At 45.3% G+C, this 18,330-nt stretch overlaps 3 protein-coding genes across 7 annotated transcripts in view; 2 read left to right on the top strand and 1 right to left on the bottom strand.

The window, feature by feature from the left end:
• Positions 1-3,216, top strand: part of LOC106576138 (inositol 1,4,5-triphosphate receptor associated 2) — a 24,361-nt gene extending 21,145 nt beyond the window's left edge. For both annotated transcript variants that reach the window (XM_045699750.2, XM_045699749.1), the window contains exons 32-35: positions 31-187; positions 287-330; positions 448-584; positions 2,230-3,216. In XM_045699750.2, coding sequence (XP_045555706.1) covers positions 31-187; positions 287-330; positions 448-584; positions 2,230-2,494 — 603 coding nt within the window. In that variant the 3' untranslated portion in view covers positions 2,495-3,216. The remainder of the gene's footprint in view (positions 1-30; positions 188-286; positions 331-447; positions 585-2,229) is intronic.
• On the bottom strand, positions 3,181-17,470 carry dnai7 (dynein axonemal intermediate chain 7). Of its 3 annotated transcripts, XM_014153052.3 has the most exons (16): positions 11,169-11,254; positions 10,845-10,862; positions 10,484-10,571; positions 10,157-10,248; positions 9,923-10,027; positions 9,584-9,721; positions 9,206-9,340; positions 8,968-9,071; positions 8,472-8,781; positions 8,256-8,382; positions 7,799-7,962; positions 6,827-7,010; positions 6,380-6,594; positions 5,981-6,139; positions 4,076-4,189; positions 3,181-3,727 (listed from the first exon to the last, which is right to left on the bottom strand). In XM_014153052.3, the coding sequence occupies exons 1-16, from the start codon at positions 11,169-11,171 to the stop codon at positions 3,458-3,460; spliced, it is 2,226 nt and encodes a 741-aa protein (XP_014008527.1). In that variant the 5' UTR covers positions 11,172-11,254; the 3' UTR covers positions 3,181-3,457. The 3 variants fall into 3 exon arrangements, with proteins under 3 accessions (XP_014008527.1, XP_045555709.1, XP_014008528.1); XM_045699753.2 differs by lacking the exons at positions 10,845-10,862; positions 11,169-11,254 and adding an exon at positions 17,241-17,470; XM_014153053.3 differs by lacking the exon at positions 10,845-10,862 and having other exon boundaries at positions 11,169-11,277.
• Positions 16,810-18,330, top strand: LOC106576137 (electron transfer flavoprotein regulatory factor 1-like). 2 transcript variants are annotated; one of them, XM_014153043.3, is made up of 3 exons: positions 16,810-17,107; positions 17,275-17,351; positions 17,524-18,330. In XM_014153043.3, the coding sequence occupies exons 2-3, from the start codon at positions 17,307-17,309 to the stop codon at positions 17,767-17,769; spliced, it is 291 nt and encodes a 96-aa protein (XP_014008518.1). In that variant the 5' UTR covers positions 16,810-17,107; positions 17,275-17,306; the 3' UTR covers positions 17,770-18,330. The 2 variants fall into 2 exon arrangements, with proteins under 2 accessions (XP_014008518.1, XP_014008519.1); XM_014153044.3 differs by having other exon boundaries at positions 16,830-16,920.

Genomic DNA, 18,330 nt, shown 5'->3' with positions numbered 1-18,330 from the left:
GGCGTCTGTGACGTCTCTCTCCCCCTCCAGGAGTCTCGTACAGGCAAGGCAGTAGAGCTAATGATCCAGCATGTAGAGAACCTGAGGAGGATGTACACTAAGGAACACGCTGAGCTCACTGAGCTGAGGGAGAACATGCTGCAGAACGAGAGGTCCTTCGGATCCCACTCTGGAGGAACACACTCAGGTGAGGAACACACTCAGGTGAGGAACACACTCAGGTGAGGAACACACACACACACACACCTCTCTGCTTCTATCTAATGCTGAATATTTTTCCTTTTAGATGATTTCAGAGGCAAGAAACAATCTGGAGCAACGTCCTATAAGGTAGGTCAGTTTAGGCTCAGTGTATATGATAATGTGCTGCTGTTTTAGTCACTGTAATAATCACTGTCTGTGGATCTGTACACTCTTGTATTGTTTCCCTATTCCTCCTTTCCTCAGGCATCAGCCCGACGGGTCAGCATAGCAGCTATCCCCCGGTCCGGTGGGGGAGGGGGACCCATGCATTTTGACATGCCTAACAAACCACAGGACACCACAGAGACGGAGGCGGAGAGACTCACCCGCAGATCTCCCTGGTAGGTAGACTACAGCACTGTGTGGAGGGAAATAGGGAGTTGTTGAAGTATTTAAAACGCAGTCTTGACCCTGTTTTGCAAAACAAACACCATTCTGATTTCCGAGGAAGAAATTTGCATCTAGGTGTTTGTAAATTAGGGGCCTTTGTTAAAACATGACTTGCGGGCTGTGTAGTCCGTGTTAGGTGTTGTGTGGAATGTGACGTGTGGATTGTGTATGTATGTGGCGTGGTTACAGGAATGTGACAAGGAAGAGCACAGCGCGTCCTCCTCTAAAGCGCTTTGTTAGCTCCGGGGCTTGGGTTGAGACTGACGAGCCCTCACTCGTGATGCTGATGAAGGGGTAAGGGCTGATATCAGCTGTGTGGCAGAAGCACGCGCGTGTCTCACTTTACCTCAACCTGAAAACAAACATTCTGCATTTAATTTGCCCAACCATGTACTGTATGTGTGTGTATGTAACAAGTCTGTAGGAGAACCTGCGTACATAACAGGTGCCTGTGAAACATTGATTGCAGAGTATCTGTGTGCATGCCCTGAGCATGTATGTAACAAAATGTGGGACCTAAGTGTGTGTTGTGTGAGACGTGCATTACAGAGTGTCGGTATGTATTTTTGTGTGTGAACCGTGCATGCCCACCCTGTCCCACAGGCCTGCCTACGACGCAGACTCTCCTTCAGATGAGGAGAGGAGGGAAGTGCCTGTTCAGAGGAAGTCCAGTCTCACTGAGCTGGGCAACAAAATCACTGCCCTGATTATGCCCAACAAGACGTTAGTAGTGAACCAACCACTAGTGTTTTGCTATCATCTACAGCCAGGCAGCACTGCTTTTTACTGCTGCGTAGCTGGTTAGGCTTAGTAGCTTCTCTGCCGCTCCTGAGCCTTATACACTTTTCACACCATCGTGCCCACGTGAACCATACTGTGCTGGCTCAGTTTTTTTCTGTCAACTACCGTGGATGCGTAACGAGGCCAGAGCAGTACAGCTCGGCTTGGCTCAGTAGTGTGAAAAGGGTTCTAGATGCTGTAGCCTGGATTTCTATCTGTTGTCTGATTTAGCCACCTGCTTGACAAATGTAAAGCGGTTGGTTAAATCATAAGCACATCTGGCTTCCAGGCTGTGCTGCTATAGGTCCAGGGAGCAGACTCTGGTCCAGATTGACTGGGCAGAAAGACCGCTGTAAACAATGTACCTGTTCTAGAGCGAATGCTTTGTGAATCTGACCCTTGGTCTCTGAGACCAAGCAGTCTCTGGACGTGTGGTTCTGGTTTCTGCTTCAACCAAACTCTCCTTCAGCTCTAATCTCTTCCATCCATTCCCATCAGGAGAAATAGTGTGCCTTTGTCCTGTGGAGAGTGTGTGAGACATGCGTTGCCTCGCCGCTCAACATGCTCTAGTGCTGTCTTTCTATTTTCTGTGTACCAGGTGTGTGCTACAGAGAACGCTTTGGAGTGGTGGTCAGTCCACGCCGCTAACACCATCCTAACTTAGCCTAGGCGCCAGTCTGTTTCTGCATCACTACATCACTGCTTTGGGAAGACAGACAGCTGGCTAAAGCAGACTGACTGTCTCCTCCAGACATTAGCTTGACTTCGGCGTCCATTCTAAATCGTCTCTTTCCCTCTCTCCCACTCTTTCTCCAGTCCCATCCTGGCAGAGCAGGCCGCAGCAGCCCCGTGTTTGGGCTACTCCTCCCGGCCTGCGTCTGCAGCCAGCGGGTCCCGGGGACTGTGGCTCTGGCTGGCCCTAGTAGTGGTCCTAGCAGGCCTCCTGGCCCTCCTAGCCAGCCTGGTGCTGCAGCCGGCCGTGGATGGAGCGCCTGTGGGGACCGGGGACTCCTGGGTGACCATCCAGCAGCTCCTGTGGCCCTACACAGGGCTGAGGCATAACGGACAGCCACCGGTTTAGAGGGGCTGTGGCCCCAACAGACAGGGATGGACGGGCAGGCAGGCATCTGGCTATGGTCAACCCCTGGAAGGTCTTCTTCTGCAACTTGAACCATGTGTGTTAGACTAGTTAGTGTGTGAAGACAGGAGCAGTCGGTGTGTTGGTACTGGGGCTACTGAACACTGACCACCACAGATTTCCTATTGATGCCCGGAGACATTCTACAGCGCCGTTACGGAAGGGGGATTGTAATGTTGTTGGCCGTTGTATATGTGAGCACAATGTTGACCAATCAAGTCAAGGACACCAGCATTGGGCTGTCCAATCATGTAATGGACTTCAGCGCATGCTATCCAATCACGTCACACCTTTTTTGAGCGTTTGTTGGTCCATCATCCTATGGACATCAACATGCTTGCTCATGGACGGTGGATTTAGCCGTTTTTACTTTTTAAAATGCATTACATAGTAAACTTCTGAGTATTATGGCGGTTGCCTGAAGAGGCCACCATTTTTAACAATTAAAATGCAATTTTTTTTATGTTTAATTTATCGTTTGACAGCGTTAGACTGTGTATCTATTATAATGCGTCTTTTTGTTATAACCAGCGTTTTGTTACAAACTCATACAAATGTTTTTTACTCTACTTTAAGTGCTCACTTATGAAATTCATCCACTTTTGTATGTTCCAAAGAGGGAGTCAAACTTTACACAATAAAGGAACTTTATTCTACAGAAATAAGCTTTGTGGTTTTACATGAGGGTCCATCTGTTGTAAGGGTTAAAGTTCAGTGAGCAGTCTGTCATACCCATGGTGTTCCGCACAGAGTAGGTTGAAGTTGCCGCTAACCTCTGATAGAAGATCAGATATACATATTCCCCCTAATGGTTAAAGTTATGATCGGGAATAGTTACATCTGATCCTAGATCTGTGGTTGTTGGCTACTCCGACATAGAGCTTGGGGGTCTAGTATCTACTGTAGTCAGGAGTATGTGAGAGGCCGTGTGGCACGCAGCAGTCTGTGTACGGCCTCGACGAACAGGTGGTGAGAGCGTCGTTCCTGTCCGGCGGGGGACATGCCGTCTCGGAGCATGTGCAGGAAGGTGGAGTGGAACTCGCTGCCGGGGTCCAGCTCTGGAGAGAACGCCTCACTATGTTCCTTGATCCTCAGCCTTTGGCTCCTCCGGGCCCCCAGCAGGTACACACACCACGAGTCCTCTCGGACCGGGACTGGGTCCAGGTGCTCACACACCTGGGAGAGAGGTTAATCCTACTGTACACATTCTACGACACACACACCACGACGACACTGGAATGGCTGCTAGGTGCTCTCACACTTTGAAGAGAAGGTGTCAATATCCTGTCCATCTACACGGACAAAGTACTATGCAGGTGCAAGGAAATGTCAGTACTAGAGGTGAATCTCAATCAAATCTAGTCTGTCCCGTCAACCAGCTCAGTGTATGCACTGCAGCTCTTTCCTGATTCTGAAGCTACTTCTGTTACTTTCTGGGGAGGTCCTCTATCCAAGGACTCTTCCTCAGTGTGTGTGAGAGAGGATGTGTGTTTAAACAGTATGCATCTCTAGGTGTGAGTGTACCTGCAGCACCAGATGTTCGTGCCCACACTGCGTGTTCCACTGGCTCCAGGAGAAGGCGAAGGCAGAGGAGAGCAGGGCCATCTGTTCATACACAGTGTGTTCTAGCAGAGGGTCCTGGAGAAAAGGTTAATGTTATGACAAGCTTTTCAACTCAACACCATTTAAGCCTAACCAGATTTTCAGTTCAACATATTTTTTTAGAGGGTCCTACAAGGGAGAAAGATACCGCATCAGACGTTGCTATACCCCATCCTATCAATCCCGATCTACTGTAGTTTTCACAAAAACTTTCAAAAAAGAAACATCCCTTTTTCAGGACCCTGTCTTTCGATGAATTTATAAAAACCCAAATAACTCCAGATCTTCATTGTAAAGGGTTTAAACAGTGTTTCCCATGATTGTTCAATGAACCATAAACAATTAATGAACATGCACCTGTGGAACGGTTGTTAAGACACTAACAGCTTACAGACGGTAGGCAATTAAGGTCACAGTTATGAAAACTTAGGACACTAAAGAGGCCTTTCTACGTACTCTGAAAAACACCAAAAGAAAGATGCACAGGGTCCCTGCTCATCTGCGTGAATGTGCCTTAGGCATGCTGCAAGGAGGCATGAGGACTGCAGATGTGGCCAGGGCAAAAAATGGCAATGTGTGATGCCTAAGACAGCGCTACAGGGAGACAGCATGGACAGCTGATCGTCCTCGCAGTGGCAGACCACGTGTAACAACACCTGCACAGGATCGGTACATCCGAACATCACACCTGCAGGACAGGTACAGGATGGCAACAACCACTGCCCGAGTTACACCAGGAACGCACAATCCCTCCATCAGTGCTCAGACTGTCTGCAATAGGCTGAGAGAGGCTGGACTGAGGACTTGTAGGCCTGTTGTAAGGCAGGTCCTCACCAGACATCACCAGCAACAACGTCGCCTATGGGCACAAACCCACCGTCGCTGGACCAGACAAGACTGGCAAAAAGTGCTCTTCACTGACGAGTCGCGGTTTTGTCTCACCAGGGGTGATGGTTGGATTCGCGTTTATCGTCGAAGGAATGAGCGTTACACCAAGGCCTGTACTATGGAGCGGGATCGATTTGGAGGTGGAGGGTCCGTCACGGTCTGGGGTCGGTGTGCCACAGCATCATCGGACTGAGCTTGTTGTCATTGCAGGCAATCTCAACGCTGTGCGTTACAGGGAAGACATCCTCCTCCCTCATGTGGTACCCTTCCTGCAGGCTCATCCTGACATGACCCTCCAGCATGACAATGCCACCAGCCATACTGCTCGTTCTGTGTGTCATTTCCTGCAAGACAGGAATGTCAGTGTTCTGCCATGGCCAGCGAAGCTCCCGGATCTCAATCCCATTGAGCACGTCTGGGACCTGTTGGATCAGAGGGGGAGGGCTAAGGCCATTCCCCCCCAGAAATGTCTGGGATCTTGCAGGTGCCTTAGTGGAAGAGTGGGGTAACATCTCACAGCAATAACTGGAAAATCTGGTGCAGTCCATGAGGAGATGCACTGCAGTACTTAATGCAGCTGGTGGCCACAGCTGTTAATTTTTTATTTTGACCCACCTTTTGTTCAGGGACACATTCCATTTATGTTAGTTACATGTCTGTGGAACTTGTTTTGTTTGTCTCAGTTGTTGAATCTTATGTTCATACAAATATGTTCATACAAATATTTACACGTTAAGTTTGCTGAATCTTATGTTCATACAAATATTTACACGTTAAGTTTGACAGTGAGAGGACGTTTTTTTTTTTTTTTGCTGAGTTTAGGTTTTTGTTGCAAAAAGCTATACAGGTTCAACAGTGTTACAAGCAACATGAATTGTGTGCCCACATTGCTTTGTGTAACATGCATCATCTAATCCACAGTATGCTGATGGCACTCACCTTTGCGTTTACGCTGACATATTTGTCGGAGTATTGGTTGACGAAGATGTTGACCCCGGCGCTGACCATGGCTTTCTGCAGTTGAGAAGGACTCATCCACTGGCCCAGGATGTGGTTCAGTCCTCTCTCCTGGTCTGACTGGAGCATACACTTGCTGCCCTGTCAGTCAGTGAGATGAGTCAGGATGCATTATGTCATGGATTTGGGTAATGCCTCAATACAATAAGCCTCGTTTCCTTCATTACCACTGAAAACATTGGCTAGATTTCCACAATACTGTTTCCCCAGATATGAATCACTGAGGAATGTTCACAAATAGAGGAAGCCATTTTAGACTGTTGAGATGCACCCAACAGTGTCTATGGAGGAGATGGCGCATGACAGATTGTGAGTTCTTGCCTTGATGGTGATGCTAACTTCAGTGAGGGCTGCGGTGATGGTGAGCAGGGCAGAGTCCTGGCCCAGTGGTCTGAGCTCCCAGCTCTGGAACGGCATGTTGGCATACGAGTCCTGTAGAAGCGTGAAGGCGTAGAATGAGTCCATCTTGAACGAGATCTTCCGCTCTGCCTGGTCGTACGACGTCTCACTGATGCAGTCGGTCTTCCAGTGCTGACCTATTGATTGACAGATCATTTAAGATGTGTTGACTAGACATCATGGCTCTCAATGTAGGAAAGGGAATCATGTCAACTCCACACATTTCTATCTGAAAGTTCTGTACTTTTTGGGTAGAGTGCCCCTCAGAAGGTAGGAACTACATTCAGATTCTGGCATATGTTAAATACATGCAACAGTATCACTATCAGTCCCATATGGAGCCCGTCCAGTTCTCCAGGTGTCTCTCACCTTCAGGGTCCCAGCGGGCCACCTGGGGGTCCTCCAGGAACAGGACAGAGTCAGGCAGGGTGACTGTGACCCCTACAGGGGGACAGGTCAGGACCCCACTGTCCTCCAGCTTCATGGAGGCAGAGCCCTGGATCTGAGTCTGCTCTGTGGGGTAGGGGAACGGCTGCAGCCCTGTGTCCAACAGCTGGGGGTTGGGGCAAGAGACACTAATATTAAGTCAGAGAAATAAAGGTGGTTCTGTTACATTCCTCAAGGTTATCTAGTCCCCTTGATTAATGCATCATATCTAACAACCGCAAAGAGGAGTGGTACTTTATCAAGGAGTTAACACATTCAGTGACAGTCCATGGAGTACATTACACTGGTGAGGAAGGGAAACTGCTGTCAGAAAGGGCATTTTCTGATCTATACTGAACATAAATATATATAAATGTATAAATATAAACCCAACATGCAACAATTTCAACGAGTTCCATGAGCAGTTCAAAGGAAATCAGTCAATTGAAATAAATTAGGCCCTAATCTAAGGATTTCACATGAATGGGCAGGGGTGGCATAGGCCCACCCACTGGGGAGCCAGGCCCAGCCAGTCAGAATGAGTTTTTCCCCACAAAAGGGCTTTATTACAGACAACAATACTCTTCAGTTTCATCAGCTGTCCGGGTGGCTGGTCTGACGATCCCGCAGGTGAAAAAGCCGGATGTAAAGGTCCTGGGCTGGAGTGTTTACACGTGGTCTGCGGTTGTGAGGCCGGTTGGAAGTACTGCCAAATTCTCTAAAACAACATTGGAGGCGGCTTATGGTAGAGAAATTAACATTCAATTATCTGCCAACAGCTCTGGTGGACATTCCTGCAGGCAATGCCAATTGCACGCTCCCTCAAAACTTGAGACATCTGTGGCGTTGTGTGACAACTTTACATGTTGCGTTTATATTTCTGTTCAGCATAGGTGCTTGGTGGTTCTGGTTCACCTCTCTCATCTCCCATCCATTGAGTTGTTGGGACTGTGGCGGCAGACGGAAGACATCGCAGTAGAAGACTCCTCCTAGGGGCGTGTACTGCTGCAGGTCAACCACCTGACCCTCATAGCTGTTAATCACTGGCTCCATCGGGGTAGGGGCGGAGTCTCCCTCACCTGGACAGGACACACGTACAGGTGAACAATATGGAATGAAAGGGGCAGGTTAATTCTCAAGCAGTGTTTATAAGTAACATGGCTAGGGTTGCAAAATTCTGGAAACTTTCCCCAAATTCTATTTTTTTCCAGAAATCTGGTTTGAAGGACTCCTGGATTTCCTACTTATTCCTTCCTGATTCCAGGAATGTTGCAACCCTTAACATGACACTAAAAAGAATCCAAACAGAACAATGAAATATATAAAGGGACTGTTATTTGACCACTCCTCTGAGCCAGTTGTAGTCTCTCACCTGAGTCATCTCCCTCTAACATTGTATCTATCTGACTCCCATTCTCCTCCAGCTTCTGTTTCGCATCCTCCAGCTGCTTCTGACCACTCCTCCTCTCCTCCTTCATAGATATCACACTCACCGCACTCTGACACACATACACATGGATGTGCACACAGACGTTAGCCTATGTCACTTCTTTTTTATTATTCATTCATCCTTTTGTTTCCAGCTTACCTTCCTGCCTTCAGACCCTCTGACAGACTGCACCTCTTCATCTGCATTTCCCTGCTGTGTGCTCCCTCTCCTGTCACCATCTCCCTCCGTCTCCCCACACTCCCCCACGGGGGTCGCTCCCTCCAGAAGGGGTTCCTCCCTGGCCCCCAGGCCCAGGGACATCCTGCTGGGGTTCTGGCTTTTCAGGTTGGCCAGGTGAGACAAGTGGTCGTAGTTGGTGTGGAGGATTCTCACAGCAACGTCACTGATTGCCAGCTGTTTGGGCAGCTCAAAGCCCAGTCCCACCTCCTCGAACTGGAACCCTTTAAACCTGGAGAGCCACAGAGAGAGAAACACTGTCACAAATTGAAAATACTAAATTGTTATGTTTTTTTCTTTACCCAGCACATCCATAAGAATGGTTTTGAGTAGAAACAGACTGTTAGCAAGGAGACTAGATAGAAAGTCTTTGTGTGAAGTGAATAGAACGAAAGTCAGACATGCGTCTGTGACGTGCCTTGGGTTCTTGTTAAGGTTGGCCCACAGACACAGTGTGATGATGTCATCCTGGACCACTGTCTGCATGTTCCCCGTCTCAATGTCTGAGTGAGCGTTGGCTGACTGTGGCCAGGGAGAAACACACAGACATCAGCAAAACATGTTCATCTTACATTACAAAACTTAAATACAGTCGTTTCCTGAACAAACTGGCAGACATGTTTTCTGCATGTCTTAAACATCATCAGTACCCCTACCTTGAGTATCTCCTCAGTGCTGTGGTCAAGTTTGGATTGGATGAGAGTCTGGATGGAGAGCAGGGTCTCCTTGTACCTCAAGGCATCAGCTGGTTCAGGCTGGTCCCTCAGCATACCCTCCAGCTCCTCTAGCAGCTGCAGGCGGAGATGAAGTGCAGCCATGTTTATATTGATCATTCATTTGGTAGAATCCTTATACAGATCAATACCTGTCTCAAATAGAAGTTCTCTTGACAGAGTCACGTTAAGTAGGAACAAGTGTTTTCAAATGCAAAACTGAATTGAGTGTTCTTATCGGACACATTCAGAACCGGTAGAATCCCCCTCTCCTGGTTCATGTCTCCATAATGTTACCCTGGTGTTTAATAGTAAACCTACCCGTAGAGCCAGTGCACACTCCTTTAGAACCGGTTTTATCTGGACCTCTGGGTCCTCCCACCACAGGTTGATGAAGGTGTTGATCTCCTGCTGGACTGACGGGTCTGGACTCCCGTCACAACGCATGTACCTGTCCCACTAGGGAGAAAACAAGCAGTGTTTAACTATGTCAAATGGGGCTCATTTGATTTATTTATCTACATCTACCAAGGCCATTACGGTAGTCTCTTGGACACGGTGTCTGGTAAAACCATAACATGAAGGCTAGGACTAGCATAGCTAATATCTTAGTAACTACACAAAAGTCAGGCCAGAGTTAGCTTTAGAACAATCACACACCTTGGCTTTCGCTCTGGAGTCAGTCTCCCACTTGGTGACTGCAGTCTGGTTCTCTTCCAATAGATGACGCAGTTCGTTCAGCTCATCCTCTCTGCGATCTTTGTCCTGTCACAGAAAGCAAGCAATGATCACTCTTTTTCATTAGAACATTATGGACAGGTTTAACTTCAAGAGCCCTCTCTGTACACAAACACACCAATAACCATGAATGATAAAGGTCAGTGATGGTAATACCTTTAGCTCCAGTCTCTGATTCTCCTCCTGCTCCTTTCTCTCTCTCTCCAGCCTCTCTTGCTCCTCTTTCTCAGCCAGGAGCCGAGCCTCCTCTACACAGCAGAGGGGGAAAGGAGTCATGGGTCAAACATACACTCATGGGGCTACTTCAATAGCATGTACTGTATCTGATGTATTACTGATGTATCACTGTGCATACTATTGAAGCATCTATAATACAAAATGGCAGTTCAATAACACAGATCAAATACACACACAGACATACAACAATTAGCATATGACAGAGGTTTTGTTATGGATTGAATGATAATGAGAAATGACCAGTACCCTCTTCCTTTTCTCTTCTCTCATCCTCCTCTTTCTGAAGTTGCTCCTTTTCAGCCTTACTGAGCTTGCCTCCTTTCTTTTGGGCAGACTTGAACCAAATCAACAATTCAACTTAATGAACAAATGCAATCAATTGTGATCATAGACACATTTGCAAACTACTGAATTCTTGCAAGTTGTGGACATTACAAAGGTGAGTATGAAGGTAAAGAACATAGCTATCTGAAGAACTTAGACTGTGAGATGCTGGGGGGAAACTGAGAACATATATTCAATTTAGCTAGCTATATCTACTAGGTCTAGCTTGTTATATCTCTCGTGAATCAATATTATGCTGTTCATAACAGTAGTTAACAGTTACCTTTGCATCCTTGGATGGCTAACAAGGAGAGAACATACATAATAGAAAGTTAGGGGATAGAGTATTTAGTTGTAGTAAGATAAGGCAAAAAGAGAAAAACACAGACTTGCAGCAGCATCATAATTGCAGTAGCACTTGCAGGAAAGAGAAAGACGATTTGCTTTCTAGCTAGCTAACGTTAGCTAGATTACTTAGCTAACTCTGGTTTAGCTAGCTAATTTACGTTAGCTATGTAGCCAGTTTGTTGCCAGAGCAAGTACTTATGCAACTAGCCGAATCTGGCTACTTAATATCTTAACATATCTTTTTTATTTAACTGCTCACCATTTTCTCTTGGTGGGATATCTATCAGCTTTCAACTCTTTTCGCGTCCAAGTTACCATGGAAACTGTAACGGACGCACAGTAGGTCAATATTTTGGTTTGCGACATGTACAACGATTTATGGCGTTGTTTATGAACTCAGTGTTACATTTTGATTGAATAACTTAATACCCTTTTTTTCAAAAATGTTTTTGTCATACAATCAAAATAAAACGTCAATAAAAAGCCTAATTAAGTCATTCAATCAAAATCTTGACACACAGGTCCATGTAAGCACGTGTTCGAGAGGATCAAACCCATAATGTACTGTATATTTCTGTGTTTTCATGACATCTGGGAAATACGAGGTAAAATCATGACATCAGTGATCTTCAGGTCGCAAAGTCTGCGCTCTAGAAAGAGGCCTGGGTTGCCGACATGGAATTCCGAGTGGGATTACCGTTCAAACGATTTTTCGAAGTTGGAGCTCGTTTTTTCCTAGTTCTCAGTTGGTTTTAATGCACTGAAGTCGGAAATATGATTTTTCCGAGTTCCCAGTTTTGAATGGGGATTACATCGGGTGCATATTGTCTCACGTCAGATCAGATGGCGTCACGGAGGAGTGATGCTCCTCGTGCTTTCTGACGTAAGACATTGGCTGTATTCAAGAGGATCAAAACCGTATTATGGGTAAACTGTGACTGACTGGACTAACCTACAAATAATAATGAGTTATTATTTATGATGAAAGGTGATTTGTAGATGAGTCAGTCGGCATTCACCTGCAGTCGTTTTGATGCTCTCGAACACGGTCAATGACATAGGTCATAGGGTCTCCACCCACTCTGCCCGTTCTACAAAGACAAATATGATTATTCATGTTCTGAATCGTTCAGTGGGCTCCTTCTCTAACATTTTATTGACACTATATCCCAAAACTCGGATTTCGTTTCCAAATACATCTGATAATAAGCACTGCTTTATCAAGCAGATATTTGCATCCTGTAGCACAAACTCAAAACAGTTCTGGGACACTGTAAAGTCCATGGAGAATAAGAGCACCTCCTCCCAGCTGCCCACTGCACTGAGGCTAGGAAACACTGTCACCACCGATAAATCCACTATAATTGAGAATTTCAATAAGCATTTTTCTACGGCTGGCCATGCTTTCCACCTGGCTACCCCTACCCCGATCAACAGCCCTCCACCCCCCACAGCAACTCGCCCAAGCCACCCCCACTACTCCTACACCCAAATCCAGACAGCTGATGTTCTGAAATAATGGCAAAATCTGGATCCCTACAAATCAGCTGGGCTAGACAATCTGAACCCTCTCTTGCTAAAATTATCCGCCGGAATTGTTGCAACCCCTATTACTAGCCTGTTCAAGCTCTCTTTCGTATCGTCTGAGATTCCCATAGATTGGAAAGCTACTGCGGTCATCCCCCTCTTCAAAGGGGGAAACACTCTAGACCCAAACTGCTACAGACCTATATCTATCCTACCCTGCCTTTCTAAGGTCTTCGAAAGCCCTCTTGACGTTAACCTACGATAGGGGGCGCCACAGCGCATTTTGAAAAGAATTCGTGCCCATTTTCAACGGCCTACTAATCAGACTCAGAAGCTAGGATATGCATATAATTAATACCTGTGGATAGAAAACACCCTAAAGTTTCTAAAACTGTTTGAATGGTGTCTGAGTATAACAGAACTCATATGGCAGTCAAAACCCCGAGACCGATTGAACCAGGAAGTGGAATTCTGAATTGTGGACTCAACTTCACGTCGTTGGCTATTATTCACACCGTGAGATATCGTTCATTGAGCACTTCCTATTGCTTCCACAAGATGTCGCCAGTCTTTACAAAGTGTTTTGAGCCTTCTACTGTCGAAACTCAGTGAATGAGACGCGTTGGAAATTGGTCACAGGGGGAGGGCCATCACCATTATGACGCCGGCGGCCCTGTCTACCCCCACCTTTGGAAACGTTTTGAAACACAATGAAATCATCCCCCTCGAATCTTATTGGCTCTCTTGTTGAAACAGGCCCTGAAGATTTATGTTATACAACGTTTGACATGTTTGAACGAACCTAAATGGGAAAAATATGTTGTATTTCAAAACGGCTGTGGCGCGCACTGCAGAGTAGTTGGATACACCATTCAAACGCGCTAACAACAGCAAGCTAATGGAACATAAAGGATGGACTTTTTCGACCGAAAATACATCTGTTGTGGACCTGGGAATCCTGGAAGTGCTTTCTGATGAAGACAACTAAAGGTAAGGGATTATTGACAATATTATGCAACATTAGATGTGATATGCGATTGTTCCAAGATGGCGCCGAGCTGTATTTACTAGCTCATTTTCTGAGTATCGCATCCCCTTTTATCGCTAAGTGTGATTACCCAGTAAAGTTATTTTTAAATCTGGTATGACAGGTGCTTTCAAGAGATATTCATCTATAAATCTTAGAATGACAATATTACATTTTAAACATGTTTTCGAATAGTAATTCAGTAAATTGTAGCTCTGTTTCCCCGGATTGCATTTGACGGGAAAATAGTTAGTCAACGTCAGACGCCGATGTAAAATGCTGTTTTCATATATTAAATATGAACTTTATTGAACAAAAGAATGCATGCATTGTGTAACATGATGTCCTAGGTGTGTCATCTGATGAAGTTTGTAAAAGGTTAGTGCTGCATTTAGCTGTTTTTTGGTTATTTGTGATGCATGTGGTTGGTCAGAAAATGGCTATGTTGCTGCTTTTACGATGGACTCCTCTAACATAATCTAATGATTTGCTTTTCCTGTAAACCCTTTTTGAAATCGGACGACGTGGGTCGATTCAGGAGAGGTGTATCTATAAAACGATATGAGACAGTCCTATATTTGAAAAAAAATATATATAAAATGTCGTTATGCTAATGTCGCTAGGAGTTTTCCCTGGATTTTTATCCCGCTGACGGGACGAGACGCTGAAGAGGTTTTAACAAACAGATTACCGTCCCACCGTACCTTCTCCGCTATGCAATCTGGTTTCAGAGCTGGTCATGGGTGCACCTCAGCCATGCTCAAGGTCCTAAAGGATATCATAACCGCCATCGATAAGAGACATTATTGTGCAGCCGTATTCATCAACCTGGCCAAGGCTTTCGACTCTGTCAAACTCAACAGCCTTGGCTTCTCAAATGATTGCCTCGCCTGGTTCACCAACTACTTCTCTGATAGAGTTCAGTGTGTCAAATCGGAGGGTCTGTTGTCCGGACCTCTGGCAGTCTCTATGGGGGTGCCACAGGGTTCAATTCTCGGGCTGACTCTCTTCTCTGTATACATCAATGATGTCGCTCTTGCTGCTGGTGATTCTCTGATCCACCTCTACGCAGACGACACCATTCTGTATACCTCTGGCCCTTCTTTGGACACTGTGTTAACTAACCTCCAGACGAGCTTCAATGCCATACAACTCTCCTTCTGTGGCCTCCAACTGTTCTTAAATGCAAGTAAAACTAAATGCATGCTCTTCAATCGATAGCTGCCCGCACCTGCCCGCCCATCCAGCATCACTACTCTGGACGGTTCTGACTTAGAATATGTGGACAACTACAAATACCTAGGTGTCTGGTTAGACTGTAAACTCTGCTTCCAGACTCCCATTAAGCATCTCCAATCCAAAGTCAAATCTAGAATCTGCTTCCTATTTCGCAACAAAGCCTCCTTCACTCATGCTGCCCAACATACCCTCGTCAAACTGACTATTCTACCGATTCTCGACTTCGGCGATGTCATTTACAAAATAACCTCCAACACTCTACTCAACAAATTGAATGCAGTCTACCACAGTGCCATCCGTTTTGTCACCAAAGCCCCATATACTACCCACCACTGCGACCTGTACACTCTCGTTGGCTGGCCCTTGCTTCATACTCGTCGCCAAACCCACTGGCTCCAGGTCATCTACAAGTCTCTGCTAGGTAAAGCCCCGCCTTATCTCAGCTCACTGATCACCATAGCAGCACCCACCCTTAGCACGCGCTCCAGCAGGTATAGCTCACTGGTCACCCCCAAAGCCAATTCTTCCTTTGGCCGCCTTTCTTTCCAGTTCTCTGCTGCCAATAACTGGAACAAACTGCAAAAATCACTGAAGCTGGAGACTCAAATCTCCCACTCTAACTTTAAGCACCAGCTGTCAGAGCAGCTCACAGATCACTGCACCTGTACATAGCCCCTCTGTAAATAGCCCATCCAACTACCTCATCCCCATACTGTATTTATTTATTTATCTTGCTCCTTTGCACCCCAGTATCTCTACTTGCACATTCATCTTCTGCACATCTACCATTCCAGTGTTTAATTGCTATATAGTAATTACTTCGCCACCATGGCCTATTTATTGCCTTACCTCTCTTATCCTACCTCATTTGCACATGCTGTATATAGACTTTTTCTACTGTATTATTGACTGTTTGTTTATTCCATGTGTAACTCTGTATTGTTGTATGTGCCGAACTGCTTTGCTTTATCTTGGCCAGGTCGCAGTTGCAAATGAGAACTTGTTCTCAACTAGCCTACCTGGTTAAATAAAGGTGAAATAAATAAATACAAAATAAATAAAATGGGGATAAAAATTGTCCGACTTCTGCCTGCATGTCGACTACATGAACTTTACAAAAATCATGTGATCGTGACGTTTTGACTGCAGTCCACTGCAAGATTTCGGCAGTTGTTCTTCACCAACTTCATCCTGCAGCCATTGCCTGCATTTTGTGGGAGGCTACTGTATATTGTTAACAAATTATTAGTTGTTGTCTCATGCAAAAGTAACCAAAGAAAATAATTGAAACAGGAACCACTTTTTCCATGATTAATGTATACAAGTGGACAAATTCATGTGATGTTTGAGGCCCTCACACGAATTGATTGTTCAATGTAGAGTACACACATGATTTCAGTTTGTTGGTGTATGATATGGGGTTTGAAGCAATGTTTATTTCGACATTATAAAGAAAAACGTATAAACAATGGCAACACTGCCATATTAATCTGAGCGTTGCTGTTGGAAAACCGGGTCAGTGTCTGACGTTCGGCTGTCGCAGAGGCACCTCCCCCGACTTCACTCCGCGACTTTCCTCTACAGTCGGTTGCTTTAGCCTTACCACTCAAACGCGCCCAATGATAAATACAATGAGTAGTTATTTATGATGCAAGGTTCTTTGTAGATCAGTCATGCCGCGTTCATGTACCAGTTGAAACTATACAACTTTAACATGTCCGACTTGCTAACTGGTTGTAGTAATACGCGTGCCGCATTCAACGTATCAGCAAGTAGGAAATGTCCGAGTTTCCTAGTTCCGACTTGCATGTGAACTAGTCGGCAGTCGCTTGCACGGTCTGCTGCCTGCAACGTCTACTAGTCAGAACATGTCACTCCTATGCGACCCTCGTCCCTCAACCAGCTGTAATCTGGTCATGGCTAGATAGAATCCGACTTTTGTCAAATTAACGTAAAAAGTTCATTTTTAAATGTTTTATATTAGCTAACCCTGAACCATTTTTCTAACCTTATCCTAACCTGCTGCGTAAATTATCCTAACCTGCTATGAAAAGTCAAATCTGATGTTAATTTGACAAAAGTAGGATCCCTTCTAGCCGTGACCCTGGAATCGACGCGCTGTTTGATGTAATGCTCCCATGTAGCCAGTTTTTAGCAAGGTAGATAGCGTTCAGCACTGCACTTCGAGGATTTGTCGATAAGGGAGCCTAGCTATAATGTAATGAAAACTAAATTATATCGTGTGAATAAATCGATTAATAATAAAGAGAATTAATGTTTTTATAACCGAGGGTGTTTAGCCAATTACGTTACTATTAGCTAGCTAATAATTCGCTTTACCAGAGTTTTGCTACCTAGCCGCAGACTTTGTACTGTTACCTAACCTACCTGCTAAGTGAACAAAGGTAAAATGCACTATGCATGACACACGGATAGCTAAATATTATAAGGCTCACAGGATACGTGATGTGAGAACAATTCGACATAAGCATATTTCTTTCTGAGCTGTTTTACATCAGCTGCTGAATAGTAATTCACCTGTTGAATCTTTTGTCCTTTTCTTCCATCCCAGTAGTGAAGGCTGATACAGTCTCGGGCAGTGACATGGCCAACCCTCTGAGGAGAGAGGTTAGACAGCTGTACAAGAATGTAAGTTCAACACTGACTGACTGCTGTCAATGCACCCACGCTTTGTTGTTGTTACCCACACTTACTTTCAATATGAGATTCGCTTCCACTCATGCAATCTTTTACTGTCTGTCCCAAACAATCCCCAAAGCACTGGGATTGTCACTAGTAACCTGCCTCCTTCCACTGACAGCTACTGTATCTGGGACGGGAATACCCCCAAGGAGCAGAGTACTTCAGGGAGCGTCTGAACAGTGCCTTTATGAAGAACAAAGATGTCACAGACCCCAAGGAGATCAGAAAGCTTGTCGATTGTGGAGAGGTTGTGATTAAGGAACTGGGGACCCTGTACTATCTGAGGGAATATAGCGCCATGAAAAAGCGTTTCTACGAAGAAGAATTGTTAGGCCTGCTGAATATAGGCAGACCGACAGACTGATAGCCTAGATGTTTGGCAGCTGAATATTCAGTATGCGGGTTGTTCCATGAATAGAGAACATTTTGGGTAGTGTAACTTGGTCCCCCCAAAATATTGATCTCACCTAATTATAACATTCTGTCATAAAGAGCACATGTTCAACTTTTTAAAAACATATTTTCCATGTGAAGGTTAAATAAAACTAATGATTAGTAACAGGGTTGACTTAACAGGTTTGAGGTTTTCATCTTAAATTTGCCATAAATCCCCTTTCGACAGGGGCGATGGTAACTTGTTGCTTGCAACAGGAAGGGAGATTCGAATGCAAGTTTCACAAAATTAAATGTTTAAAAAATATATTTCTAGCCTATCTATGGGTAACAGGGTTGGCATGTTATGCTTGATGTGATCTGATTGAATGAAATGAGAAGTCCTTCCTTTTGTCTTCTCTTACCTATTCTTTCTGAAGTTGCTCCTTTTCAGCCTTCATGAGCTTGCCTCCTTTCTATTTGGCAGACTTGAACCAAATCAACAATTCTACTTGATGAACATAAATGTGATCATAAACAAATTTGCAAGCTA

Source organism: Salmo salar, chromosome 17 (genome assembly GCF_965601325.2).
Source record: "Salmo salar chromosome 17, fSalSal1, whole genome shotgun sequence".
In the NCBI taxonomy this organism is placed as follows: Eukaryota; Metazoa; Chordata; class Actinopteri; order Salmoniformes; family Salmonidae; genus Salmo; species Salmo salar.
The sequence above is the reverse complement of the archived record's forward strand: the minus strand, read 5'-3'. Positions and strand labels throughout refer to the sequence as shown.